We start from the raw sequence: 24,394 nt of genomic DNA, 5'->3' as shown, positions 1-24,394 counted from the left end.
CAATAAACATTAGCAGTTGATATTATGGCTGTACAATTATCTATATTACCTGTCATACACATCCCAGAATGACACAGTTTATCCATTCCATCCACAGAGTTAAATTGGTTATTGTATATTACCCACATACTAATTGCTGACAGAAAGAGTCTGAGAGAAGCCCAGTTGGAGAAGTAGTCTAGAAATCTAAATATACATCAAGGCCTGGTATAGAGATTATCAAACTGAAGCCCCTGAGATTATAGCCAAATTGTTCTGAGCTTTGTTTTTCCACATTGTCACTGAAGATTATTTTTCAGACATGCCAGCAGGTACCTGGGCCACTGTTTTTCACCACATTTTTAGAAGTTTGATTTGACACCATGTAGGTGAATCCAAACAATGAGGGCTCATCAAGAAAGCATGATGAACAAGTAGACAGAAATCAATAAGGATACAGAAGACTTGAACAATTCTATCAACCAACTTGACCTAATTGGCATTTATAAAACACTCCAGCCAACAGTGGAATACACATTCTTTTGACGTGCATACACTTATCAACAGAGACCAAATTCTGGGCCATGAAATAAGCCTCAGTAACTCTAAGAAGATTCAAGTCATACAGAATATACTTCCCTGATCACAATAAAACTAAATAAGAAACGAATAACAGAAAATTTTCTGGAAAATCTTCTAATATTTGTAAACTAAATAACATACTTTTTATAACCCATGGATAAATTAATAAATCAAATGGGAAAATAGTATCTTAAGGTGAATGAAAATGAAACTTCTATATCTCAAAATCTAGAGCTTGCCCTAAGCAGTACACTTAGGAGGAAATTGATAGAATAAACACCTGAATTAGAACAGATGAAAGGTCTCCAATTAATGACCTCAGTTTGCACCTTGAGAAACGAGAAAAAAGAACAATTTAAATCCAAAGCATATAAAGGAAGGAAATAATAATGATAAGAGAGGAAATCTATGAAATAGAAATTAAGAGCAGAAATCAATTAAACCAAAAGCTGATTTTTTGAGAATAAAATGTAAAAGCTTCTAGCTAGACTAATCAGGAGAAAAGGGGTAGACAAAAATTAACAATATCTGGAATAAAAGAGGGGACATTATTAGAGATTATATGACTACTAAAAGGATAATAAAAGAATATAACATGTACAATGAGCCAAATCCTTGATAAGATATAAACTACGAAAGCTCACGCAAGAAGACATAAATAACCTGAATAACTCACTATACATTAATGAACTTAAATTATTAAATATCTTCCCATGAAGGAAATTCTAGGCCCAGGTTGCTGTAGTGGCAAATTCCATCAAATATTTAACAAAGAAAGAATATAAATTCTACATAAATTATCCTATAAAGTGGAAAAGGAGGTAATAGTTTCCATTCTGTGAGGCTAGCATTATAGTGAGAACAAAGCCAAAGACATTACAAAAACTATAGACCAATACTCCTCATGAACATAGACACAAAATTTCTAAACATTTCTTTAGCAAGCTTAATCCAACAATGTATACAAAAATACATAAAAATGGATAAAGACGATGTGACACATATATACAATGGAAGATTACTCAGCCATAAAACGAAATGAAATTCAGTTATTTGTAGTGAGGTAGATGGACCTAGAGACTGTCATACAGAGTGAAGTAAGTCAGAAAGAGAAAAACAACTACCGTATGCTAACACATGTATATGGAACCTAAAAAAAAAACAAGTGGTTCTGAAGAACCTAGGGGCAGGACAGGAATAAAGACGCAGATGTAGAGAATGGACTTGAGGACATGGGGAGGGGGAAGGGTAAGCTGGGATGAAGTGAGAGAGTGGCATTGACATATATACACTACCAAATGTAAAACTGACAGCTAATGGAAGGAGCCGCATAGCACAGGGAGATCAGCTCCGTGCTTTGTGTCCACCAGAGGGATGGGATAGGGAGGGTGGAGAGAGACACAAGAGAGAGGAGATATGGGGATATATGTATATGTATAGCTGATTCACTTTGTTATATAGCAGAAACTAACACACCATTGTAAAGCAAATATACTCCAATAAAGATGTTAAAAAAATAAATAAATAAAATAAAATTCAGTGCCAAAAAAAAAAAAAAAAAACAACATTATGACCAAATGGTATTTGTCCCAGGGACGTAAAGAAAGCCTAAAATTGAAAAATCTATCAATATAATTCACCATATTAACAAACTAAAATAACAAAAACAAAAATATGATCACCTTGATAGATGGGGAAAAGTATTTGATAGAATCAGTATCCATTTTGGATTAAAACCCTCACCAATGCAGAAGTAGAATGTAACATTTTCAACCTGATAAAAAGTATTTATAAAAATGTAAAGGCAATTTCATATTTAATGGTGAAAAACTGAATGTATTGCTCCTAAAATCCAGAACAAAACAAGGATGTCTGCTCTCACTTCTATTTAACATTGCACAAGATAAGTATACAAAAATAAATTGTATTTCTATATAGAACAAAAAGTCAAAAATGGGAATTAGAATACCATGTAAAATAGCCTAAAAATGTGAAATACTTAGAGATAAATCTGAAAATAGATATGAAAGATTTATTCATTGAAAAGTACATTGCTGAGAGAAAATGAAGAGGCCCTAAATTAATGGAACAGTACACAGTATTCATGAGTCACTCAGTATTGCTAAGGTGTCAATGCTCCCAAATTATTTTACAAATGGCATGCAACCTGTGCAATTACAACAGAATTTTATAGAAAGTGAAAAACTCATTCTAAAATTCATATAGAAATTCAAGAGATCAAGATTAACCAAAAGAACTTTAAAAAAAAGAACAAAGTTGGAGAACTAACAACTTTATTTCACAGCTTATTAAAAGCTACAGCAATCACGATTGTATGGTATTGGTGCCAAGATAAATAAATATATCAATAGAATAAAATAAACAGTCCAGAAATAGACCCACCACACATAGTTCACTGATTTCAACAAATGTGCAAAGGCAATTCAACAGGGTAAATAACAGACATTTCAAGAAATGGTTCTTGAAAAATTGGATATCCATGTGCAAAAAAAAGAAAAACATTCAATTCAAACTTCACACCATATACAAAAATTAACTCAAAATCGAATATAGATCTAAATATAAACCTAAAACTATAAAACTTTTGGAAGAAAAAACAAAAGAATAACCTTCATGGCCTTGAATTAACCAAAGATTTCTTAACTCTGACACCAATAGAACTATCAATTTTAAAAAATATAAAGCATACTTAATCAAAATTAAAATAGTTTGCTTTTAGAAAGATACTGCTATGAAAATAAAGAGTAGGTCACAAATTGGGAAAAACATTATTTGCATATCATATATATGATAACCTGCATTCAAAGTATATAAAGAATCCTCAAAACTCAATAATAAGAAAACAACCCAATCTAAAAGGAAATGAGCAAAGGATTTGAATTGACCCTTCACCAAGGAAGATATATAAGGGAGAATATGCAAATGAAAGAATGGTCAATATCATTAGTTATTAGGGGAATGTAGATTACAATCACAATGAGATACCATTACAGTATCTAAAATTAAACAAATTGATTATACCTAGCTTGTGTTGGTGAAGATGTGGAAAAAGTAGAACTCTGGCACACTTTCAATGAGAATGTACCAAGGTACGATGGTTCAACTACTTCGGAAAACAGTTCAGCAGTGTCATAAAACATTAAACATATCTACCATCATCTAGACATTCCAGTTCTAGGTATTTACCCAAGAGAAATAAAGGCAGATACACATACAAAGACCTGTACAAAAGTATTCACAGTAGCTTTATTTGTAACAGCCAAAAACTGGAAAAAAACAAATGTCCAGGTGAAAGAACAAATTATATTATACCCATATATCCTACAACATGAATTGTACCTCAAAATCATGATGTTGAGTGAAAGAAGGCAGACAAAAAAGAGTGCATACTGTATAATTCCATTTACATAAAACTCTAGAAAATGAAAATTAATCTACAGTGAAAAGTTGATCAGTGGGGGAGTGAGGAGGGATGGGAGGACGTATTACAAAGAGGCATCAGGAAACTTTTGATGAATATGTTCATTAACTTGATTGTGGTGATGTTTTCACTGGGATACATATGTCAGAACATATTAAATTGTACCTTTTAAGCATGTACAGTTTAATGTATTTTAATTATTCCTCAATATAGTTGTTAAAAAGAAAATTTTCTCTTGATAAGTCTTCATTAAAAATGTGTAGATCCTATCATCAGTTGAAAACACAGTAAGGACAGTATTTCCAGTGGTACTTAAGCATAATGATACATGGCTAGAATGAAGACAAGCCCACAGCTAACATCATACTCAATGGTGAAAAGCTAAGCCTTTCCTCTAAGATCAGGAATAAGACAAGGATGCCCACTCTTGCCATTTCTATTCAACATAGTACTGAAAGTTCTAGTCACAGCAACTAAGCAAGCAAAAAGTAAATAAATAAAAGACCTTCAATCAGAAAGGAAGAAGTAGAATTATCTCTGTTTATAGATGACATGGTCTTATATACAGAAAACCCTAAAGACTTCACCAAAAAACTGTTACAACTAATAAGTTAATTCAGTAAAGTTGCAGGATGCAAAATTAACACACAGAAATCATTTGTCTTCCTATACACTGACAATGAACTATCTGAAAGAGAAATTAAGAAAGCAATCCCATTTACAATAGCATCAAAAGCAATAAAATACTTATAAATAAATTTAACCAAGTAGGTGAAAGACATACACTGAAAACTATGAAACACTGGTGAGATTGAGGAAGATACAAATAAATGGAAAGATATCCCATGATCTTGGATTGGAAGAATTAATGCTGTGAAAATCTCCGTACTACTGAAAAATGATCTAGAGAGTCCATGTAATCCCTATCAAAAGTCCAATAGCATTTTCCACAGAAATAGATACAAATTATCCCAAAATTTGTATGGAGCCACAAAAGACCCCAAATAGACAAAGTAATCCTGAGAAAAAAAGAGCAAAACTGGAGGCATCACAATTCCTGATTTCAAGCTGTATTACAAAGCTGCAGTAATCAAACATTATGGTACTGGCAACGGTACATGGAACCAGTGGAACAGAACAGAGATTCCATATAAAAATCAACACATATGTGGTCAACTGATTTTTGACAAGAGCACCAGGAACACACAATGGAGAAAGGTTAGACTCTTCGATAAACAGTATTGGTAAAACTGGATATCCACATGCAAAAGAATGAAACCAGATTCCTATCTCACACCACTCACAAAAATGAACTTGAAATGGACCAAAGACTTAAATGTAAGATGTGAAACCATAAAACTCCTAGAAGAAAATATAGGGGAAAAGATCCTTGACATTGGTCTTAGAAATGATTTATTGGATAAGAGACCAAAAGCACAGGCAACAAAAGTTAAAATAAACAAATTGGACTACATCAAACTAAAGAGCTTTGGTACAGCAAAGCAAACAATCAATAAATTGAAAAGGCAACCTGAAAAATGAGAGAAAGCATTAGCAAACATATAGCTGATAAGGGGTTAATATCCAAAATATATAAAGAACTCATACAACTCAATTGCAAAATAATAATAATCCAATTAAAAAATAGGCAAAGGACCTGAATAGATATTTTTCCAAAGAAGACATACAAATGGCCGATAGCTATATGAAAAGATGCTCTACATCACTAATCATCAGGGAAATGCAAATCAAAACCACAGTGAGATATATCACTTCATACTTGTTGTGATGGCTATTATCAAAAAGGCAAGAGATAACAAATGTTGGTGAGGATGTGAAGAAAAGCGAACCCTTACACAGTGTCGGTAGGAATGTAAATTGGTACAGCCGTTACAGAAAATAATATGGAGTTTCCTCAAGACATTAAAAATAGAGCTACCAAATGATCTCGCAATCCCACTCCTAAATATCCAAAGGAATTTAAACCAGTATCTAAAGGAGATATCTGCACACTCATGTTCCTTTCAGCATTTCTTCACAATAACCAAGATATAAAAACAATCTAAATGCCTTTCAACAGATGAATGGATTAAGAAAATATGATATATATAACTGAATATTATTCAGCCATAAAAGGAAGGAAGTCCTACCATTTGTGACAACATGGATTAACCTGGAGGTCATTATGCTGAGTAAAATAAGCCAGAGAAAGATAAATACTGTATGGTATCACTTATATGCAAAATCTAAAAAAGAAAAAAACAAAAAAAGCCAATTTCATAGAAACAGAGAGTAGAGTAGTGATTACCAAGGGCTAGGGGAAGGGGGAAATGGGGTGATACAGGTCAAAGGGTACAAATTTTCACTTATAAGAAGAATAAATTCTAATGCTCTAATGTATAGCATGGTGACTACAGTTAATAATACAGTACTGTAGACTTCAAAGTTGCAGAGAGTAGATCACAGGCATTCGCACTCCCCACCCCCAAAGAGTTAACTAGGTGAGGTGACAGATGTGTTAATTATCTTGATCTTGGTAATCATTCTACAATGTATATGTGTATCAAATCATCACATTGTACACTTTCAATATATACAATTATATTTGTCAGTTATTCCTCAAAAAATTAATAAATAAAGACACATGGCTAGAGACAAATAAGCCAGTGTCCTTTATGATGATGGTCCTGAGCATCATGGCACAGTTTGCTCATGTGTCACATTTGTAAATTGGTAAGCCTTTGCACCAAAATGTAGAGAGGGTAAAATAATAATCATTGTAACTTCCTTCTTTCCTACTGGTTTAATTCTTAACCTTCTTGAATGAATTAAAAATTACTCAAATATATGAAATTTGGAATAAATGTTAACTTACGTGTAAAAGCACATCTATAACATATTTAATCAAAATAATATTTTCCTGATATTATTCATGCAGAAATAATACTGGTACTTACAAATAGTCTTTTAGAATTGGTGGTTAGGTGGGAAATAACCACAGACATGTCTCCAAATGCACCTCAAGCTAACGTAATAAATTATTTTCTGCATTATATTTTAAGAATCAATACAGTTGAATGAACCAAATGTGCATCCAGCAAAATCTAGCCAAAAAATATCATATATAAAAGTGAATGTGTACTTTAAATATTTATTTAACATTTAACATAAATATATTAACACTGCATACTTTAAATATGGTACTACACTTCCACTTATCTTTATAAAACATCGAAAATATCCTTTCTGAGCCAATGCAATGATCAGTGACTTGAAAAGATATTTTCTAACACAATTTGCAACTTTATATATTATAGCATACAATGTTAATTAATAGCATACGGTATTAACTAATAACCATTGAGATAGTCATTTCCTGAGTGCAAAACCAACCATCCAAATTGCTGCACCAAAAAATTCTGATGAATCATTATTTGATTTCTAGTTATAAAGAGGAATATCTTGTTTTTCAGAAAGAATATTAGCAACTTGTTTTTAAGCTTAAAACGTTATTAAATCAATAGAGTATTTATATAGAAATCCTAATAAACGCAATTCAATCTACACCAAAGACAAAGTAGATTTTAATACTATTTTAACAATTATTAAGTGGCTGCTAAGTGTTATACACTGAGATGTACACACTCCTGTTAAAATTAGAACAACAAAGGGACAGTTATAAGGAAAAATCCTAATCCAAGTAACAATGGAAAAAAATTCATAATATACCTTATTGCTACAGATGTCTAGTCATTGGTCCAAAATCTTTACCATTGAAAGTCCAGTCTTTAAGATTTCATTTATTATGCTTGTTATCCAGGAAACATGCCTAATTCCCCAAATCTCCCTTAAATAATGTTTATAAAATACATATGTCAGGTCACTGTCTATACCCATTTGCAGCAGCCAATCAAAATAAGTATTTAAGGGGCATCGGTGGGAAATAATTTGTCACTATATAGGTCAGCTCTCTTATTAATAATAAAAACTGACATAACACCATTTGTACAGCAATTTCATATCAAGACTCCAAAGATTTATTCATTAATACTGCCAATATTTCTAGGCATTATTTGGCAAACATTCATCTCCATCTTACTGATTTATAAAGCAAAGCCCTAACTCATAAAATGACATGAACCTAGTGACTCTATGTTTTCTAACTCACAGTCCATTTCTATTTGCCAGGGAGAAGAGAAAGATATAATACATCTAGCATGAAATAGTTTGGCTACCCCAGGATAGTGAAATATCCAATTGGTACTTGGGTCTTATCTATTCCCACCTTTTTATATGCGATCCAGTCAAACACCCTGTCAATATCTGTTGCCCGTAGCACTTCCTGTGATACTGGATGGGAACTGGCCAAGCCGTCAAGCAGCATCACTTCATGTAGAACATCTGTCAGAAATCTCTGTTTTTCCTGCAATATAGTAGATGGAACAACATCATAGGTGATTCCTGGTTATGACGGAATATGTGTGACAATATGAACAGAATGTGTGTTACTTAATTGATGATGCTCATCAACCTACATGGTGAGACTTAACTCTAAAGAGAAACCGGTAAATAAAATGCCCCTTAAGTCACTCTAAAATAACAGTGAGCACAACATGAAACAAAATCAATGGGCTACAATGGGCCCTAAATAGAAACAATGGACTCTATGTTTTAGCAGTGGTTAAAACAAATTTGGAGCGTGGGCATATAAATGAAACTGACTAAGCTTGTTTACGTGTTCTGCAGGGTCAAAACTAAAATTCCAGTCCCAAATAACCTTTTCATAGTTAATCCAATATAAGAATAATAACTAAATTTCAGAGATCCATTGCTATTTCTTATTTCTAGTCCATTTAAACAACACATTCCCTCTCTTTCTGTTCCTTTCTTTCCCTCTCTCTTTCTCACTTATCCTCTCTCTAATACACACACACTTATTTTTTAAAAGAATTTCAGGAGACCACCACAAATAATAAAAGGCATTACTGACATCAAACTATCATATCTGTGTATGTGGATGTGATACGTGAATTCAGAAAGTGGAGAGCAATAGGTATCAACAATCCATTTTGTGAAACAAAACAAAATCGTGAGACTTCTGTGCATTGTTGAGACATTAGTATTTGCTCTAATAAAAGCTGATTTGTAATGTTAGTAATAAACTGTAAAGAAAAAAGTACTTCTCTGTTGTTTTCGCTTTAAGAAGCCTGCTTTAAAGAAACAGCTTAGGTTCTGTTAACAAAAAAGCTGGCAGCTATTAGTCCTCCTAGTCTCCTGCCTTCACTGAGGGAGGAGAGGAAAAAGTAGTTGCAAGAGGTAACAAGGGCTAAATAGCCCTTAGATAGTTGGCACCTGAGAGGTATCAATACAGAGATAAAACTGCAACACTTTAATTGCTCTAGCTAATTCTGAACTCATTCCTGGAGCCTCCAAATTTTGCACCAGCAGATAAACTGCACTTTATTTCTGAGTGAGTTGTAATTTCAAGCTGACAGTACACCAATCCTGGATTTTAAAAACTGGAAAGAGAATAAATATACTAAGAAAAGAATACTTAACTAGGCACATATGTTTGTGTTAATTTAAATCTGGCTTTAAAGAAACATTTTTGTTCATCATCCCTTGCTCAATAATGTAGTATGTTTAATCAATAATTTAACTGGCCATCCAACTATATACTGTAAGGTTTATTTTCTACTAGCTTATTTTTATAGTCTGTGGACTATATATCTAATTTCTTTAGTCCTCTTTTTTCGGTCTACGAATTCCACGTCAATGCTCCATCAAAAAGGACTTTGTTGCAGTGACTGAACCAAAAGTCACTCCAAGTCCCAGAAGGATGCTCCAGACCGTAAGAGACCACAATAAAAAGTACAAACTTACAATGAATTAAGTGACAAATACTACACAAAATGATACTGTATTTCTTCTTAAATCGAGTTCCTAATTCAAGATGAATTAAGAAGATTAAGAAGACTGAAATTGGACCCTCTGATATAAAATTTTTTTAATTAAAAAACTTAGTATTGGGACGAGGGGAAGATGGCGGAAGAGTAAGACGCGGAGATCACCTTCCTCCCCACAGATACACCAGAAATACATCTACACGGGGTACTGCTCCTACAGAACACCCACTGAACGCTGGCAGAAGACCTCAGACCTCCCAAATGGCAAGAAACTCCCCACGTACCTGGGTAGGGCAAAAGAAAAAAGGAAAAACAGAGACAAAAGAATAGGGATGGGACACGCACCAGTGGGAGGGAGCTGTGAAGGAGGAAGGGTTTCCACACACTAGGAAGCCCCTTCGCGTGCGGAGACTGCGGATGGCGGAGGAGGAAAGCTTCGGGGCCGAGGAGGAGAGCGCAGCAACAGGGGCCCGGCACTCACCAGGCCGAGAGGCTTGTCTGCTCACCCGCCGGTGGGCGGGGCTAGGAGCTGAGGCTCTGGCTTCCGTCGGAGCGCAGGGAGAGGACGGGTTGGCGGCGTGAACACAGCCTGCAGGGGCTAGTGCGCCACGGCTGGCCGGGAGGGATTCCGGGGAAAAGTCTGGACCTGCCGAAGAGGCAAGAGACTTTTTCTTCCCTCTTTGTTTCCTGGTGCGCGAGGGGAGGTGATTAAGGGCGCTGCTTAAAGGAGCTCCAGAGACGGGCACAAGCCGAGGCTAAAAGCACGGACCCGAGACGTGCATGAGACGCTAAGGCTGCTGCTGCTGTCGCCACTAAGAAGCCTGTGTGCGAGCACAGGTCACTATCCACACCACCCTTCCGGGGATCCTGTGCAGCCCTCCACTGCCAGGGTCCTGGGATCCAGGGACAACTTCCCCCGGAAAACGCACGGCGCGCCTCAGGCTGGTGCAGAGTCCCGCCGGCTTCTGCCAACACAGGCTCACCCCGCAGCCGCACACCTCCCTCCCACCCCCCACCCCCGGCCTGAGTGAGGCAGAGCCCCCGAAGCAGCTGCTCCTTTAACCCTGTCCTGTCTGAGCGAGGAACAGACGCCCTCCGGCGACCTACACGCACAGGCGGGGCCAAATCCAAAGCTGAGCCCCGGGAGCTGTGAGAACAAACAAGAGAAAGGGAAATCTCTCCCAGCAGCCTCAGGAGCAGCAGATTAAAGCTCCACAATCAACTTGATGTACCCTGCATCTGTGGAATATATGAATAGACAAAGAATCATCCCAAATTGAGGAGGTGGACGTCGAGAGCAAGATTTATGATTTTTTCCCCTTTTCCCCTTTTTGTGTGTATGTGTATGCTTCTGTGTGAGATTTTGTCTGTATAGCTTTGCTTCAACCATTTGTCCTAGGGTTCTATACGTCTGGGGTTTTTTCTTTTTTTTTTAAATATTTTTCTTAATAATTATTTTTTTATTTTAAAAACTTTATTATATTTTCTTACTTTACTTTATTTTACTTTATCTTCTTTCTTTTTTTCCTTCCTTCCCTCCTTCCTTCCTTCCTCCCTCCCTTCCCTCCTTTATTTCTTTCTTTCTTTTTCCTTTCTTTTTTTCTACTTTTTCTCCCTTTTATTCCGAGCCATGTGGATGAAAGGCTCTTGGTGCTGCAGCTAGGAGTCAGTGCTGTGCCTCTGAGGTGGGAGATCCAACTTCAGGACACTGGTCCACAAGAGACCTCCCAGTTCCACATAATATCAAATGGCGAAAATCTCCCAGAGATATCCATCTCAACACCAGCACCCAGTTTCACTCAACGACCAGCAAGCTACAGTGCTGGACATCCTATGCCAAACAACTAGCAAGACAGGAACACAACCCCACCCATTATCACAGAGGCTGCCTAAAATCATAGTAAGTCCACAGACACCCCAAAACACACCAACAAACGTGGACCTGCCCACCAGAAAGACAAGATCCAGCCTCATCCACCAGAACACAGGCACTAGTCCCCTCCACGAGGAAGCCTACACAACCCACTAAACCAACCTTAGCCACTGGGGAGAGACACCAAAAACAACAGGAACTACGAACATGCAGTCTGCAAAAACGGGACCCCAAAGACAGTAAGATAAGCAAAATGATAAGACAGAAAAACACACAGCAGATGAAGAAGCAAGATAAAAACCGACCAGACCTAACAAATGAAGAGGAAATAGGGAGTCTACCTGAAAAAGAATTAAGAATAATGACAGTAAAGATGATCCAAAATCTTGGAAATAGAATAGACAAAACGCAAGAAACATTTAACAAGGACCTAGAAGAACTAAAGATGAAACAAACAACGATGAACAACACATTAAATGAAATTAAAAATACTCTACATGGGAACAATAGCAGAATAACTGAGGCAGAAGAACGGATAAGTGACCTGGAAGATAAAATAGTGGAAATAACTACTGCAGAGCAGAATAAAGAAAAAAAAATGAAAAGAACTGAGGACAGTCTCAGAGACCTCTGGGACAACATTAAACACACCAACATTCGAATTATAGGGGTTCCAGAAGAAGAAGAGAAAAAGAAAGGGACTGAGAAACTATTTGAAGAGATTACAGTTGAAAACTTCTCTAATATGGGAAAGGAAATAGTTAATCAAGTCCAGGAAGCACAGAGAGTCCCATACAGGATAAATGCAAGGAGAAATATGCCAAGGCACATATTAATCAAACTGTCAGAAAGTAACAAAGAAAACATATTAAAAGCAGCAAGGGAAAAGCAACAAATAACACACAAGGGAATCCCCATAAGGTTAACAGCTGATCTTTCAGCAGAATCTCTGCAGGCCAGAAGGGACTGGCAGGACATATTTAAAGTGATGAAGGAGAAAAACCTGCAACCAAGATTACTCTACCCAGCAAGGATCTCATTCAGATTTGATGGAGAAATTAAAACCTTTACAGACAAGCAAAAGCTGAGAGAGTTCAGCACCACCAAACCATCTTTACAACAACTGCTAAAGGAACTTCTCTAGGCAGGAAACACAAGAGAAGGAAAAGACCTACAATAACGAACCCAAAACAATTAAGAAAATGGGAATAGGAACATACATATCGATAATTACCTTAAAATAAATGGACTAAATGCTCCCACCAAAAGACACGGAGTAGCTGAATGAATACAAAAACAAGACCCATATATTTGCTATCTGCAAGAGACCCACTTCAGACCTAGAGACACATACAGACTGAAAGTAAGGGGATGGAAAAAGATATTTCATGCAAATGGAAACCAAAAGAAAGCTGGAGTAGCAATTCTCATATCAGACAAAATGGACTTTAAAATAAAGAATATTAGAAGAGACAAACAAGGACACTACATAATGCTCAAGGGATCGATCCAAGAAGAAGATATAACAATTGTAAATATTTATGCACCCAACATAGGAGCACCTCAATACATAAGGCAAATACTAACAGCCATAAAAGGGGAAATCGACAGTAACACATTCATAGTAGGGGACTTTAACACCCCACTTTCACTAATAGACAGATCATCCAAAATGAAAATAAATAAGGAAACACAAGCATTAAATGATACATTAAACAAGATGGACTTAATTGACATTTATAGGACACTGCATCCAAAAACAACAGAATACACATTTTTCTCAAGTGCTCATAGAACATTCTCCAGGATAGATCATATCTTGCGTCACAAATCAAGCCTTGGTAAATTTAAGAAAATTGAAATTGTATCAAGTATCTTTTCCAACCACAACACTATGAGGCTAGATATCAATTACAGGAAAAGATCTGTAAAAAATACAAACACATGGAGGCTAAACAATACACTACTTAATAACGAAGTGATCACTGAAGAAATCACAGAGGAAATAAAAAAATACTCAGAAACAAATGACAATGGAGACACAACAACCCAAAACCTATGGGATACAGCAAAAGCAGTTCTAAGAGGGAAGTTTATAACAATACAATCCTACCTTAAGAAACAGGAAACATCTAGAATAAAGAACCTAACCTTGCACCTAAAGCAATTAGAGAAAGAAGAACAAAAAAACCCCAAAGATAGCAGAAGGAAAGAAATCATAAAGATCAGATCAGAAATAAATGAAAAAGAAATGAAGGAAATGATAGCAAAGATCAGTAAAACTAAAAGCTGGTTCTTTGAGAAGATAAACAAAATTGATAAACCATTAGCCAGACTCATCAAGAAAAAAAGGGAGAAGACTCAAATCAATAGAATTAGAAATGAAAAAGGAGAAGTAACAACTGACATGGCAGAAATACAAAAGATCATGAGAGATTACTACAAGCAACTCTATGCCAATAAAATGGACAACCTGGAAGAAATGGACAAATTCTTAGAAATGCACAACCTGCGAAGACTGAATCAGGAAGAAATAGAAAATATGAACAGACCAATCACAAGCACTGAAATTGAAACTGTGATTAAAAATCTTCCAACAAACAAAAGCCCAGGACCAGATGGCTTCACAGGGGAATTCTATCAAACACTTAGAGAAGAGCTAACACCTATCCTTCTCAAACTCTTCCAAAATATAGCAAAGGGAGGAGCACTCCCAAACTCATTCTACGAGGCCACCATCATCTTGATACCAAAACCAGAAAAGGATGTCACAAAAAAAGAAAAGTACAGGCCAATATCACAGAAGAACATAGATGCAAAAATCCTCAGCAAAATACTAGCAAACAGAATCCAACAGCACATTAAACGGATCATACACCATGATCAAGTGGAGTTTATTCCAGGAATGCAAGGAGTCTTCAATATATGCAAATCAATCAATGTGATAAACCATATTAACAAATTGAAGGAGAAAAACCATATGATGATCTCAATAGATGCAGAGAAAGCTATAGACAAAATTCAACACCCATTTATGATAAAAACCCTGCAGAAAGTAGGCATAGAGGGAACTTTCCTCAACATAATAAAGGCCATATATGACAGACCCACAGCCAACATCATCCTCAATGGTGAAAAACTGAAAGCATTTCCACTAAGATCAGGAACAACACAAGGTTGCCCACTCTCACCACTTTTATTCAACATAGTTTTGGAAGTTTTAGCCACAGCAATCAGAGAAGAAGGGAAATAAAAGGAATCCAAATTGGAAAAGAAGAAGTAAAGCTGTCACTGTTTGCAGATAACATGATACTATACATAGAGAATCCTAAAGATGCTACCAGAAAACTACTAGAGCTAATCAATGAATTTGGTAAAGTAGCGGGATTCAAAATTAATGCACAGAAATCTGTGGCATTCTTATACACTAAAGATGAAAAATCTGAAAATGAAATTAAGAAGACACTCCCATTTACCACTGGAACAAAAAGAATAAAATATCTAGGAATAAACCTACCTAAGGAGACAAAAGACCTGTATGCAGAAAATTATAAGACACTGATGAAAGAAATTAAAGATAATACAAATAGATGGAGAGATATACCATGTTCTTGGATTGGAGGAATCAACATTGTGAAAATGAGTATACTACCCAAGGCAATTTACAGATTCAATGCAATCCCTATCAAAGTACCACTGGCATTTTTCACAGAACTAGAACAAAAAAATTTCACAATTTGTATGGAAACACAGACGACCCTGAATAGCCAAAGAAATCTTGAGAACGAAAAACGGAGCTAGAGGAATCAGGCTCCCTGAGTTCAGACTATACTACAAAGCTACAGTAATCAAGACAGTATGGTACTGGCACAAAAACAGAAAGATCAATGGAACAGGATAGAAAGCCCGGAGATAAACCCATGCACATACGGTCACCTTATATTTGATAAAGGAGCCAGGAATATACAGTGGAGCAAGGACAGCCTCTTCAATAAGTGTTGCTGGGAAAACTGGACAGGTACATGTAAAAATATGAGATTAGATCACTCCCTAACACCATACACAAAAATAAGCTCAAAATGGATTAAAGATATAAATGTGAAGCCAGAAACTAGCAAACTCTTAGAGGAAAACATAGGCAGAACACTCTATGACATAAATCACAGCAAGATCCTTTTTGACCCACCTCCTAGAGAAATGGAAATAAAAACAAAAATAAACAAATGGGACCTAATGAAACTTCAAAGCTTTTGCACAGCAAAGGAAACCATAAACAAGACCAAAAGACAACCCTCAGAATGAGAGAAAATATTTGCAAATGAAGCAACTGACAAAGGATTAATCTCCAAAATTTATAAGCAGCTCATGCAGCTCAATAACAAAAAAACAAACAACCCAATCCAAAAATGGGCAGAAGACCTAAATAGACATTTCTCCAAAGAAGACATACAGACTGCCAAGGAACACATGAAGGAATGCTCAACATCATTAATCATCAGAGAAATGCACATCAAAACTACAATGAGATATCATCTCACTCCAGTCAGAATGGCCATCATCAAAAAATCTAGAAACAATAAATGCTGGAGAGGGTGTGGAGAAAAGGGAACACTCTTGCACTGCTGGTGGGAATGTGAATTGGTACAGCCGCTATGGAGAACAGTATGGAGGTTCCTTAGAAAACTACAAATAGAACTACTATATGACCCAGCAATCCCACTACTGGGCATATACCCTGAGAAAACCATAATTCAAAAAGAGTCATGTACCAAAATGTTCATTGCAGCTCTATTTACAATAGCCCGGAGATGGAAACAACCTAAGTGTCCATCATCGGATGAATGGATAAAGAAGATGTGGAATGGAATATTACAATGGAATATTACTCAGCCATAAAAAGAAACGAAATTGAGCTATTTGTAATGAGGTGGATAGACCTAGAGTCTGTCATACAGAGTGAAGTAAGTCAGAAAGAGAAAGACAAATCCCGTATACTAACACATATATATGGAATTTAAGGGGGAAAAAAATGTCATGAAGAACCTAGGGGTAAGACAGGAATAAAGACACAGACCTACTAGAGAATGGACTTGAAGATATGGGGAGGCAGAAGGGTAAGCTGTGACAAAGCGAGAGAGAGGCATGGACATATATACACTACCAAACGTAAGGTAGATAGCTAGTGGGAAGTAGCCACATAGGACAGCAAGATCAGCTCGGTGCTATGTGACCGCCTGGAGGGGTGGGATAGGGAGGGTGGGAGGGAGCGAGACGCAAGAGGGAAGAGATATGGGAACATATGTATATGTATAATTGATTCACTTTGTTATAAATCAGAAACTAACACACCATTGTAAAGCAATTATACTCTAATGAAGATGTTAAAAAAAAATTTGTATTTACATTGCTCATTTTAAGTCCACTAAAAAGCAAAGACAAGATCTCAGACAAAAGGCCTAGATTTAGAGAATAAGAGAAAATTGTGTGTTTCCAAAATAAAAATTTTAAGCCAGTATGCAATCTTGTTAGTCATTCAATTTTAAAATGCACATTAAAGCTATTTGATACTGGAATTAATGAGAGGAATCATGAAACCTATAATGATACTTCAACTTGACCAATGAACATTTTTATTTATAAAAACTACCAACTGAAGGTGTGATATCCATTCGGAAGGTCAAACAATATTCAACTCTTCAAATAGTGATTGCTTGCTCCATTATGTCACTCAAACATCTGATCAAAAATCAGTGTAAAATGAACTTAACACAATGATTTATTTGAATCCTAATTTTTAATATTTAGCAACAATAAATATATAGATGCATATTAAAATCTAGTAAACATATCTTGGTTTGCTAGAGATGTGATTTTTTTTAAATGGTATAAAGTCAATGGCCATGAAATATAAAAATGAAATCTAAGGTAAATTTCAAAAATGAAACTTTCTCGTTTAAGAAAATATAAGTTATACATAATATATTACTTCATGCTTCTGGAGAAAAATAAAAACAAACCTTTGGTCAGTGGAATTTCAAAAAGAAGAGTTTAAATTTAGTAGTGTTAAGTCATTAGCAAAAGATTCGTCTTCTACTTTTTTGGAGAGGATGATATTGTCTAATTGAGAAAAAGGGCATTAAGAGAGATGAAGAGAGAGAGAAGGAAAAACGAAAAAGAAAGAAAAGCCTGGCAGAAGATACTCACAAAGCTCAGAAGAGACAATAACTTAAATTGAGGGGGAGGAAAAGAAAATTCTAACCAGAGGCAAACCCAATTGAACAAAATTACAAAGAATTTTGCAGGAGAGAAGGTGCTAATTTTTTATAAAAGACCCACATCACTATAAAAGAAGAAACAATCTTGGTTTGTCAGTCCCAGGTTAGGGCCCTCCTCATCATCATCAACAACAACCATAATAATTACAGCAGAAATTACTAAGTGTTGGTTAGCTGCTTATTGTTGACCTGAGACTATGGAAGTTTAAAAATAAAGTAAAAGAAATCCTGGCTCTTACGTGAGATAAAAGATCAAACAAAATAGTTAGCCACAGTGAACAAAATAATAGTTTTCTCTTACAGACTAGAAATGCTAAAGAATTTTGAGGCAAAACACGGTAAAACAGAATTATTTATGGAAAGTTTAATGGAAGAGGTAGAATTTGATCTGATCCTTCAAGTAACTTTAAAGTTGCGTGCATGCTCATGTGTTTGTGTACAGGGAAGAATATATTTATGGTGCATAGTCAACAGTTTTTATTCTACTCTATATTTTAAGGACACCATGATAGGCCATTCTACAACTTTCAAAATGTAAAACAATAAGGTAAAATGGAGAACTTTAAAATCTGTTTACAAGTTTATTGTTAACAGTAACAATAAATTCTACCACTCTAATACAGACACCTCTTGGAGATGTTGCATACATGCCTACATTTAATATTTATTGGTACAGCCGCTATGGAGAACAGTATGGAGGTTCCTTAGAAAACTACAAATAGAACTACTATATGACCCAGCAATCCCACTACTGGGCATATACCCTGAGAAAACCATAATTCAAAAAGAGTCATGTACCAAAATGTTCATTGTAGCTCTATTTACAATAGCCCGGAGATGGAAACAACCTAAGTGTCCATCATCGGATGAATGGATAAAGAAGATGTGGAATGAATATACAGTTCTAATAATATTGAATATGTGTGTCATTTTGTACTGAATTATTTTCAAAAATATGCTGTGTTTGAATTTTTGGAGAACAGTGTAAAGACTTTTCAGAAAAGTAAACAAAGTGTGAGTGAATGCACAGAGCTGAGAATAACACATGGAAAAGAAGAAAGGCACTATTGTTTTTTTCATTCATTCATTTAACAAACATGTAGTAATTTCCTACTCAATGCCAGATACTGTACTGTGTTTTGGGAATAAATATATGATTAAAATCTAGTCCTCAACCTGAAAGAACTCAAAAGTAGTTGAGAAAGACAGGTAAACAGCTATCTGTATTATAATATGATGGATGTTATAAAAACACAGAGGATGAAATGATTAATTAGTTCAGAAAAGGCTTCACAGAGGAAGTGACATTAAAGTGAGTTGTTGAAGGATGAAAGGTTACTCAGATGAATGGGGAAAGCAGCTTAAAAGGGCAAATCCTGGCAGAGGAAACATGAAAAAAAGCTGGTCTGTTTGAATCCTCAGCTGTCAGGTTGAAGAATTTGGTCTTAATAAATAGGCAGTAGCAGACATAATGACATAATAAAAGTAGTGTCTTAGGAAAATTAACTTATCTGAGTTATACAGAGTGGCTTGATGGATGTAGAAAGAGGAGACAGGAAGTGGCTATTGTACCAAGAGGCGATATGGTGATGATGTATTACAACAGGTGTTGCTGAAGGACTTTTGATTCTGAGAGATATTTTGAACGATCAACTGACATTGATGCCTTGGTCCCCTTAGTGGATGATGGAGAGGAAGTACTAACAAATAACTACATGGAATGACGTGATGGAATTTTAGAAGATTTTAGATTGACAGAAAGTTTTAAAATGTAGGGGGCATGCTACTGACAGAAATGGAGAAGTGGAGAAAATTTTGGTTTGGAGGGCAAGTTAAAAGATGAGTTTTAGACATATTGCAAGGAATGTGACAGTGAACATTTAAAAAGCAATATGTCAGAGGCAACTGGAAGTAAAAGCCTAGGTCTAAGATAAGGGGCAAGGGCTAAACAACTTTTGGCAAGAAACAGTAATCTGTATACAAATATAAATGGAGTCTCGGAGAGAAGCAACTCTTTTTAAAAATTAATTCTTACAATATTAACACTTCATATAGTGGTATTTAGAAATATATGTGAAGGGAGTTATTAAAAATTCTTAACACATCATTAGATACACCTGAAAAAATCAATTCCTTGATGTCCCCAAATGGCTTCTGCCTGAACACGTCAAGATCTGAATAGTCATGGTGATGGTGGGAAAAGAGGAAGTACTATTGTAAGAGAGGGCTGTCGGCAAGTTCCTATAGAAAGGCTGACTAATTTTAGTGAAGAGCAATACCAGGCAGACACTTTGACTCTTGTCATCAGAAAAGAAAGAAAACAATCAAGTAATCTGAATCGAGATCAAATAAAGTCAGATACATCAAACCAGACAAAAAGATGAGAGCAGAGGGCTTCCCTGGTGGCGCAGTGGTTGAGAGTCCGCCTGCCGATGCAGGGGACGCGGGTTCGTGCCCCAGTCCAGGAGGGTCCCACATGCTGCGGAGCGTCTGAGCCCGTGAGCCATGGCCACTGAGCCTGCGCGTCCGGAGCCTGTGCTCCGCGGCGGGAGAGGCCACAACAGTGAGAGGCCCGCGTACCGCAAAAAAAAAAAAAAAAAAAAAAGATGAGAGCAGAGCCTGAGCCAATTCAAGAAGTGGTGAGGTGCTCACAGGCATGAAAAGAGAGGACAAACATTCTCTGGGCAGATGTGGGTTACATCAGAGCAGCCACAAGGACTCAATTTTCTTTTTTTTTAAATTTAATTTCCTTTTTTTAAATTTTTACTGTAGTATAGTTGATTTAAAATGTTGTGTTAGGTGCTTCCCTGGTGGTGCAGTGGTTAAGAATCTGCCTGCCAATGCAGGGGACACGGGTTGGAGCCCAGGTCCGGGAAGATCCTACATGCCATGGAGCAACTAAGCCCGTGTGCCACAACTACTGAGCCTGCGCTCTAGAGCCCACAAGCCACAACTGCTGAGCCCACGTGCCACAACTACTGAAGCCCACGTGCCTAGAGCCCATGCTCCACAATAAGAGAAGCCACCGCAATGAGAAGCCCGCGCACCACAACAAAGAGTACCCCCCGCTCACCTCCACTAGAGAAAGCCCCCGCGCAGCAACAAAGATCCAACGCAGCCAAAAATAAATAAATTAAAAAAGTAAAATGTTGTGTTAGTTTCTGCTGTACAGCAAAGTGAATCAGTTATACATATACATATATCCACTCTTTTTTAGATTCTTTTCCCTTATAGGTCATTACAGAGTATTGAGTAGAGTTCTGTGCTATACAGTAGGTCCTTATTAGTTATCTCTTTTATATATAGCAGTGTGTACATGTCAGTCCCAACCTCCTATATTTATCCTTCCCCACCTTCTGCCCTGGTATCCATAAGTTTGTTTTCTACATCTGTGACTCTACTCTTGTTTTGTGAATAAGTTCATTTGTACCATTTTTTAGATTCCACATATCTAGGAGGATGGGTCTGAATATAAATGGCTCTTTCGTTATTCCTGAGAGAAAAGACAGGAACACTGCTGCAAAATTGATGAAAGAGTCCTAGACTGTAAGAAAAATATCTGCCATTCACTAGCTGTCTAACCTTGAGCAAGTTAATCTTTTCAGACCTCAGCATCCTCATTTGTAAACATATGTGGTTGTGAAGATTAAAGATAATTTGTTCTACAAATATTTATTGAGCACCTGCTATATCCCAAATGGTATGTCTGGTTCTGGGGATAAAAAGATAGAAAAACAGGGATCCAACCTTCAGAGATTTTATCCTAGTAGAAAGAGAGACAAAGATGAAAACAAATGTTGAAATAGCACCTACTATGTGTAAAAATAGAAGTAGGTTCAGGATACAGAGTGACTACACAGAGAAGGCTGTGATTGGTTCTGCCTGGAGAAAGGAAGGAAAGCTTCTGAATTGATAGTTTGAGTTGAATCTTTAAGGGGAATTGAGTTTTCTAGGAGAATACCACAGAAAGGGGCATTTTGGACAGAAAGGAATATCTGGGGAAAACCATAGAGGTATGAAACAGCCTGACCTGTTTGGGGGACTCCAGAGTTTTGCGTGGCAGAAGGCAGGGAGTATAATGGGGTAAATGACTACTGGTTAGTGCATAGAGACAGACAAGAACAGAATTATCAAGATCCTCCATGGCGAGTTAGGAAGCTAGAATTAAGAAGTGACATCACCAGACCTACATTTAGAAAGATGACTATGAATACTGGAAAGCGGACTAGAGTGAGGGGCAACTCGAAACAAAAGAGGACAATACAGCACAATTATGCAAAAATAGCACACAATATGGGCTTTATCTTTGTGATCACAAAATATTATACCATTATTTTTCTAAAATTTAGCTCAATTTTGTGATGACCAATGGTGATCCAACAAGGTATTTACTTTGAAATTCCAAAATGTATGAATCAAATATAGATTTAGACATAAATATAAACATAGGCATAAATACAGATATGTATGTAGATACACATAAAGATAACCAAATAGATACAAATATTTCCTTTTCAGTATTTTCATTAGTTTGTTTAAAGCAATGTCTTATTCCAGTTTTTAATACTGACAACATCCTCTTGAATATAGATAAAGGTACTTTTCTAATCCATAGAGTCAAATGAACAAGAATGTCTGACAAAAATTATTTGAACAATACAATCTAATTCCACACGTTTACTGATTGCTTTGTACATGCAACCTCCATATGGTAGAGGCTGGGGAAACAAACGAACTTGGGACACAATTCCTGCCTCCAAGCAACTCTCATTATGATAGGGAAGATAGACACACGTACAACTCATTCGTGCCATTTGATGGGTAACGTATTAGTAACCAGACAAAGTACTGTGGGAGTAGAGAACAGAGGGAACGTTACGGGTAAAAATGCTTTCAGTGTCTATGACCATGTTGATTCAATTTCAACTGATCTATCATAAAGAGAAGAAATTAGATATATCATTCATACTTTGTGTCTTTGGAAATCTATACTACCATGAGATGAAGCCTTTTAAGATTTCATAGGTTAAACAAAATGCCACATGAGTCATTACTAATCTGAACCCCTTGCTTGCATAAGACTAGAACAAGGATACAGATATACCTAGCATTGCATATTTTGGCTTTTTCACTCTTGTTCTTCATGACTTATTCAAATCAGGACAAATTAAAGGAGAGGAATACAATCAAAAATCCAAACAAGAAAAGCAAACATATTGGAGGAAAATATACATCAGGTTTTATCTATGTGATATGGTATCTCTGTGATGTCGCCATTATCATCTTTTGTAAACACACAACACTATGCCATATTTGTAAAAATTATAAATTATTTGGATTCCAAGTCTCTTAAAATATTAAAAGCATTTTACTATGTAATTTTATATTTCATCCTACTTTTATAAAGTTCTAACATGTCCAAAAGTATTTTAAGCTTTACTCAGTTGAAAGTTAGCTAGATGTACTTGTGAAATATGTCATTATTTAGCTGATTAGCTAACATTTTGTAGATAGCTAAATCATACTGATAAATGAAATAAAACTAAAGATGTAGTGAAAATAAGAGTTGCTTCTATATAGTATTTCTTAAAAATTAACATTTCAAAATCTCACGTTTAAAATACACATGCCTAAGATGTTGATAATCATTTTCATGTGCAGCTTGTTAAAACAGTCCACTTATATTAAAGTCAGACTTATGTAAACACACATATATGCAGTAGGCATTAAAGAATAATTTTAGAAATAATCACCATTAATGCCTATAATAAATCAAGCACTGTATTGAAAATTTTACCTCTGTTTTTCTCCACATAACCTTTTACAGTAAGTGGTACATGAACATAATTATCTGCGCAGATCTCTATTGATTTAACATTATTCTGTGATTTCACATGAGCTTTACAATAAGTAACCAAATGTGTTCTATACGCTCTTATTTCTTTTAACTATCAACTACATTTCATTCACTGCCCAGCCACACACGCTTTAAGATGCCTTAGTCAACGCACTAACTAAAAAAGCAATTATATCTCTATAAGACTATCTTGGATGACTTTATAAGGCTCTCATAACCCCAAATAACTCCTTGCACAGGTTTTTATGAACTGATATACTCTCAAACATGACTAACACAGAGAGAAGGTGGGTTAAATTGTGAGTCTCTTCAATGACTACATCCTTCAGCTGCCTTATGTTTTGTTTGTAATATCCAGGCTGAATGTGTCATGTCTAATATTATCCAAGATGTGACACAGCTAAGGGAAAATGCTAAGATGAAACACAAAATGTACTGCATTGTATTCAACCAGATTCTGAGCCTTCTGCATACTTACTC

General features: G+C 36.0%; 1 protein-coding gene across 1 annotated transcript in view; it reads right to left on the bottom strand.

Annotated features, from left to right (window-relative positions):
* TRHDE (thyrotropin releasing hormone degrading enzyme) overlaps positions 1–24,394 on the bottom strand; it is a 398,970-nt gene that overhangs the window by 156,291 nt on the left and 218,285 nt on the right. Inside the window, exon 6 of the mRNA XM_060025259.1 lies at positions 8,289–8,426. Coding sequence (XP_059881242.1) covers positions 8,289–8,426 — 138 coding nt within the window. The remainder of the gene's footprint in view (positions 1–8,288; positions 8,427–24,394) is intronic.

This window comes from Delphinus delphis, chromosome 11, assembly GCF_949987515.2.
Source record: "Delphinus delphis chromosome 11, mDelDel1.2, whole genome shotgun sequence".
NCBI classification, from domain to species: domain Eukaryota; kingdom Metazoa; phylum Chordata; class Mammalia; order Artiodactyla; family Delphinidae; genus Delphinus; species Delphinus delphis.
Note: the sequence above shows the minus strand (reverse complement) of the source record. Positions and strands in the feature narration are given on the sequence as shown.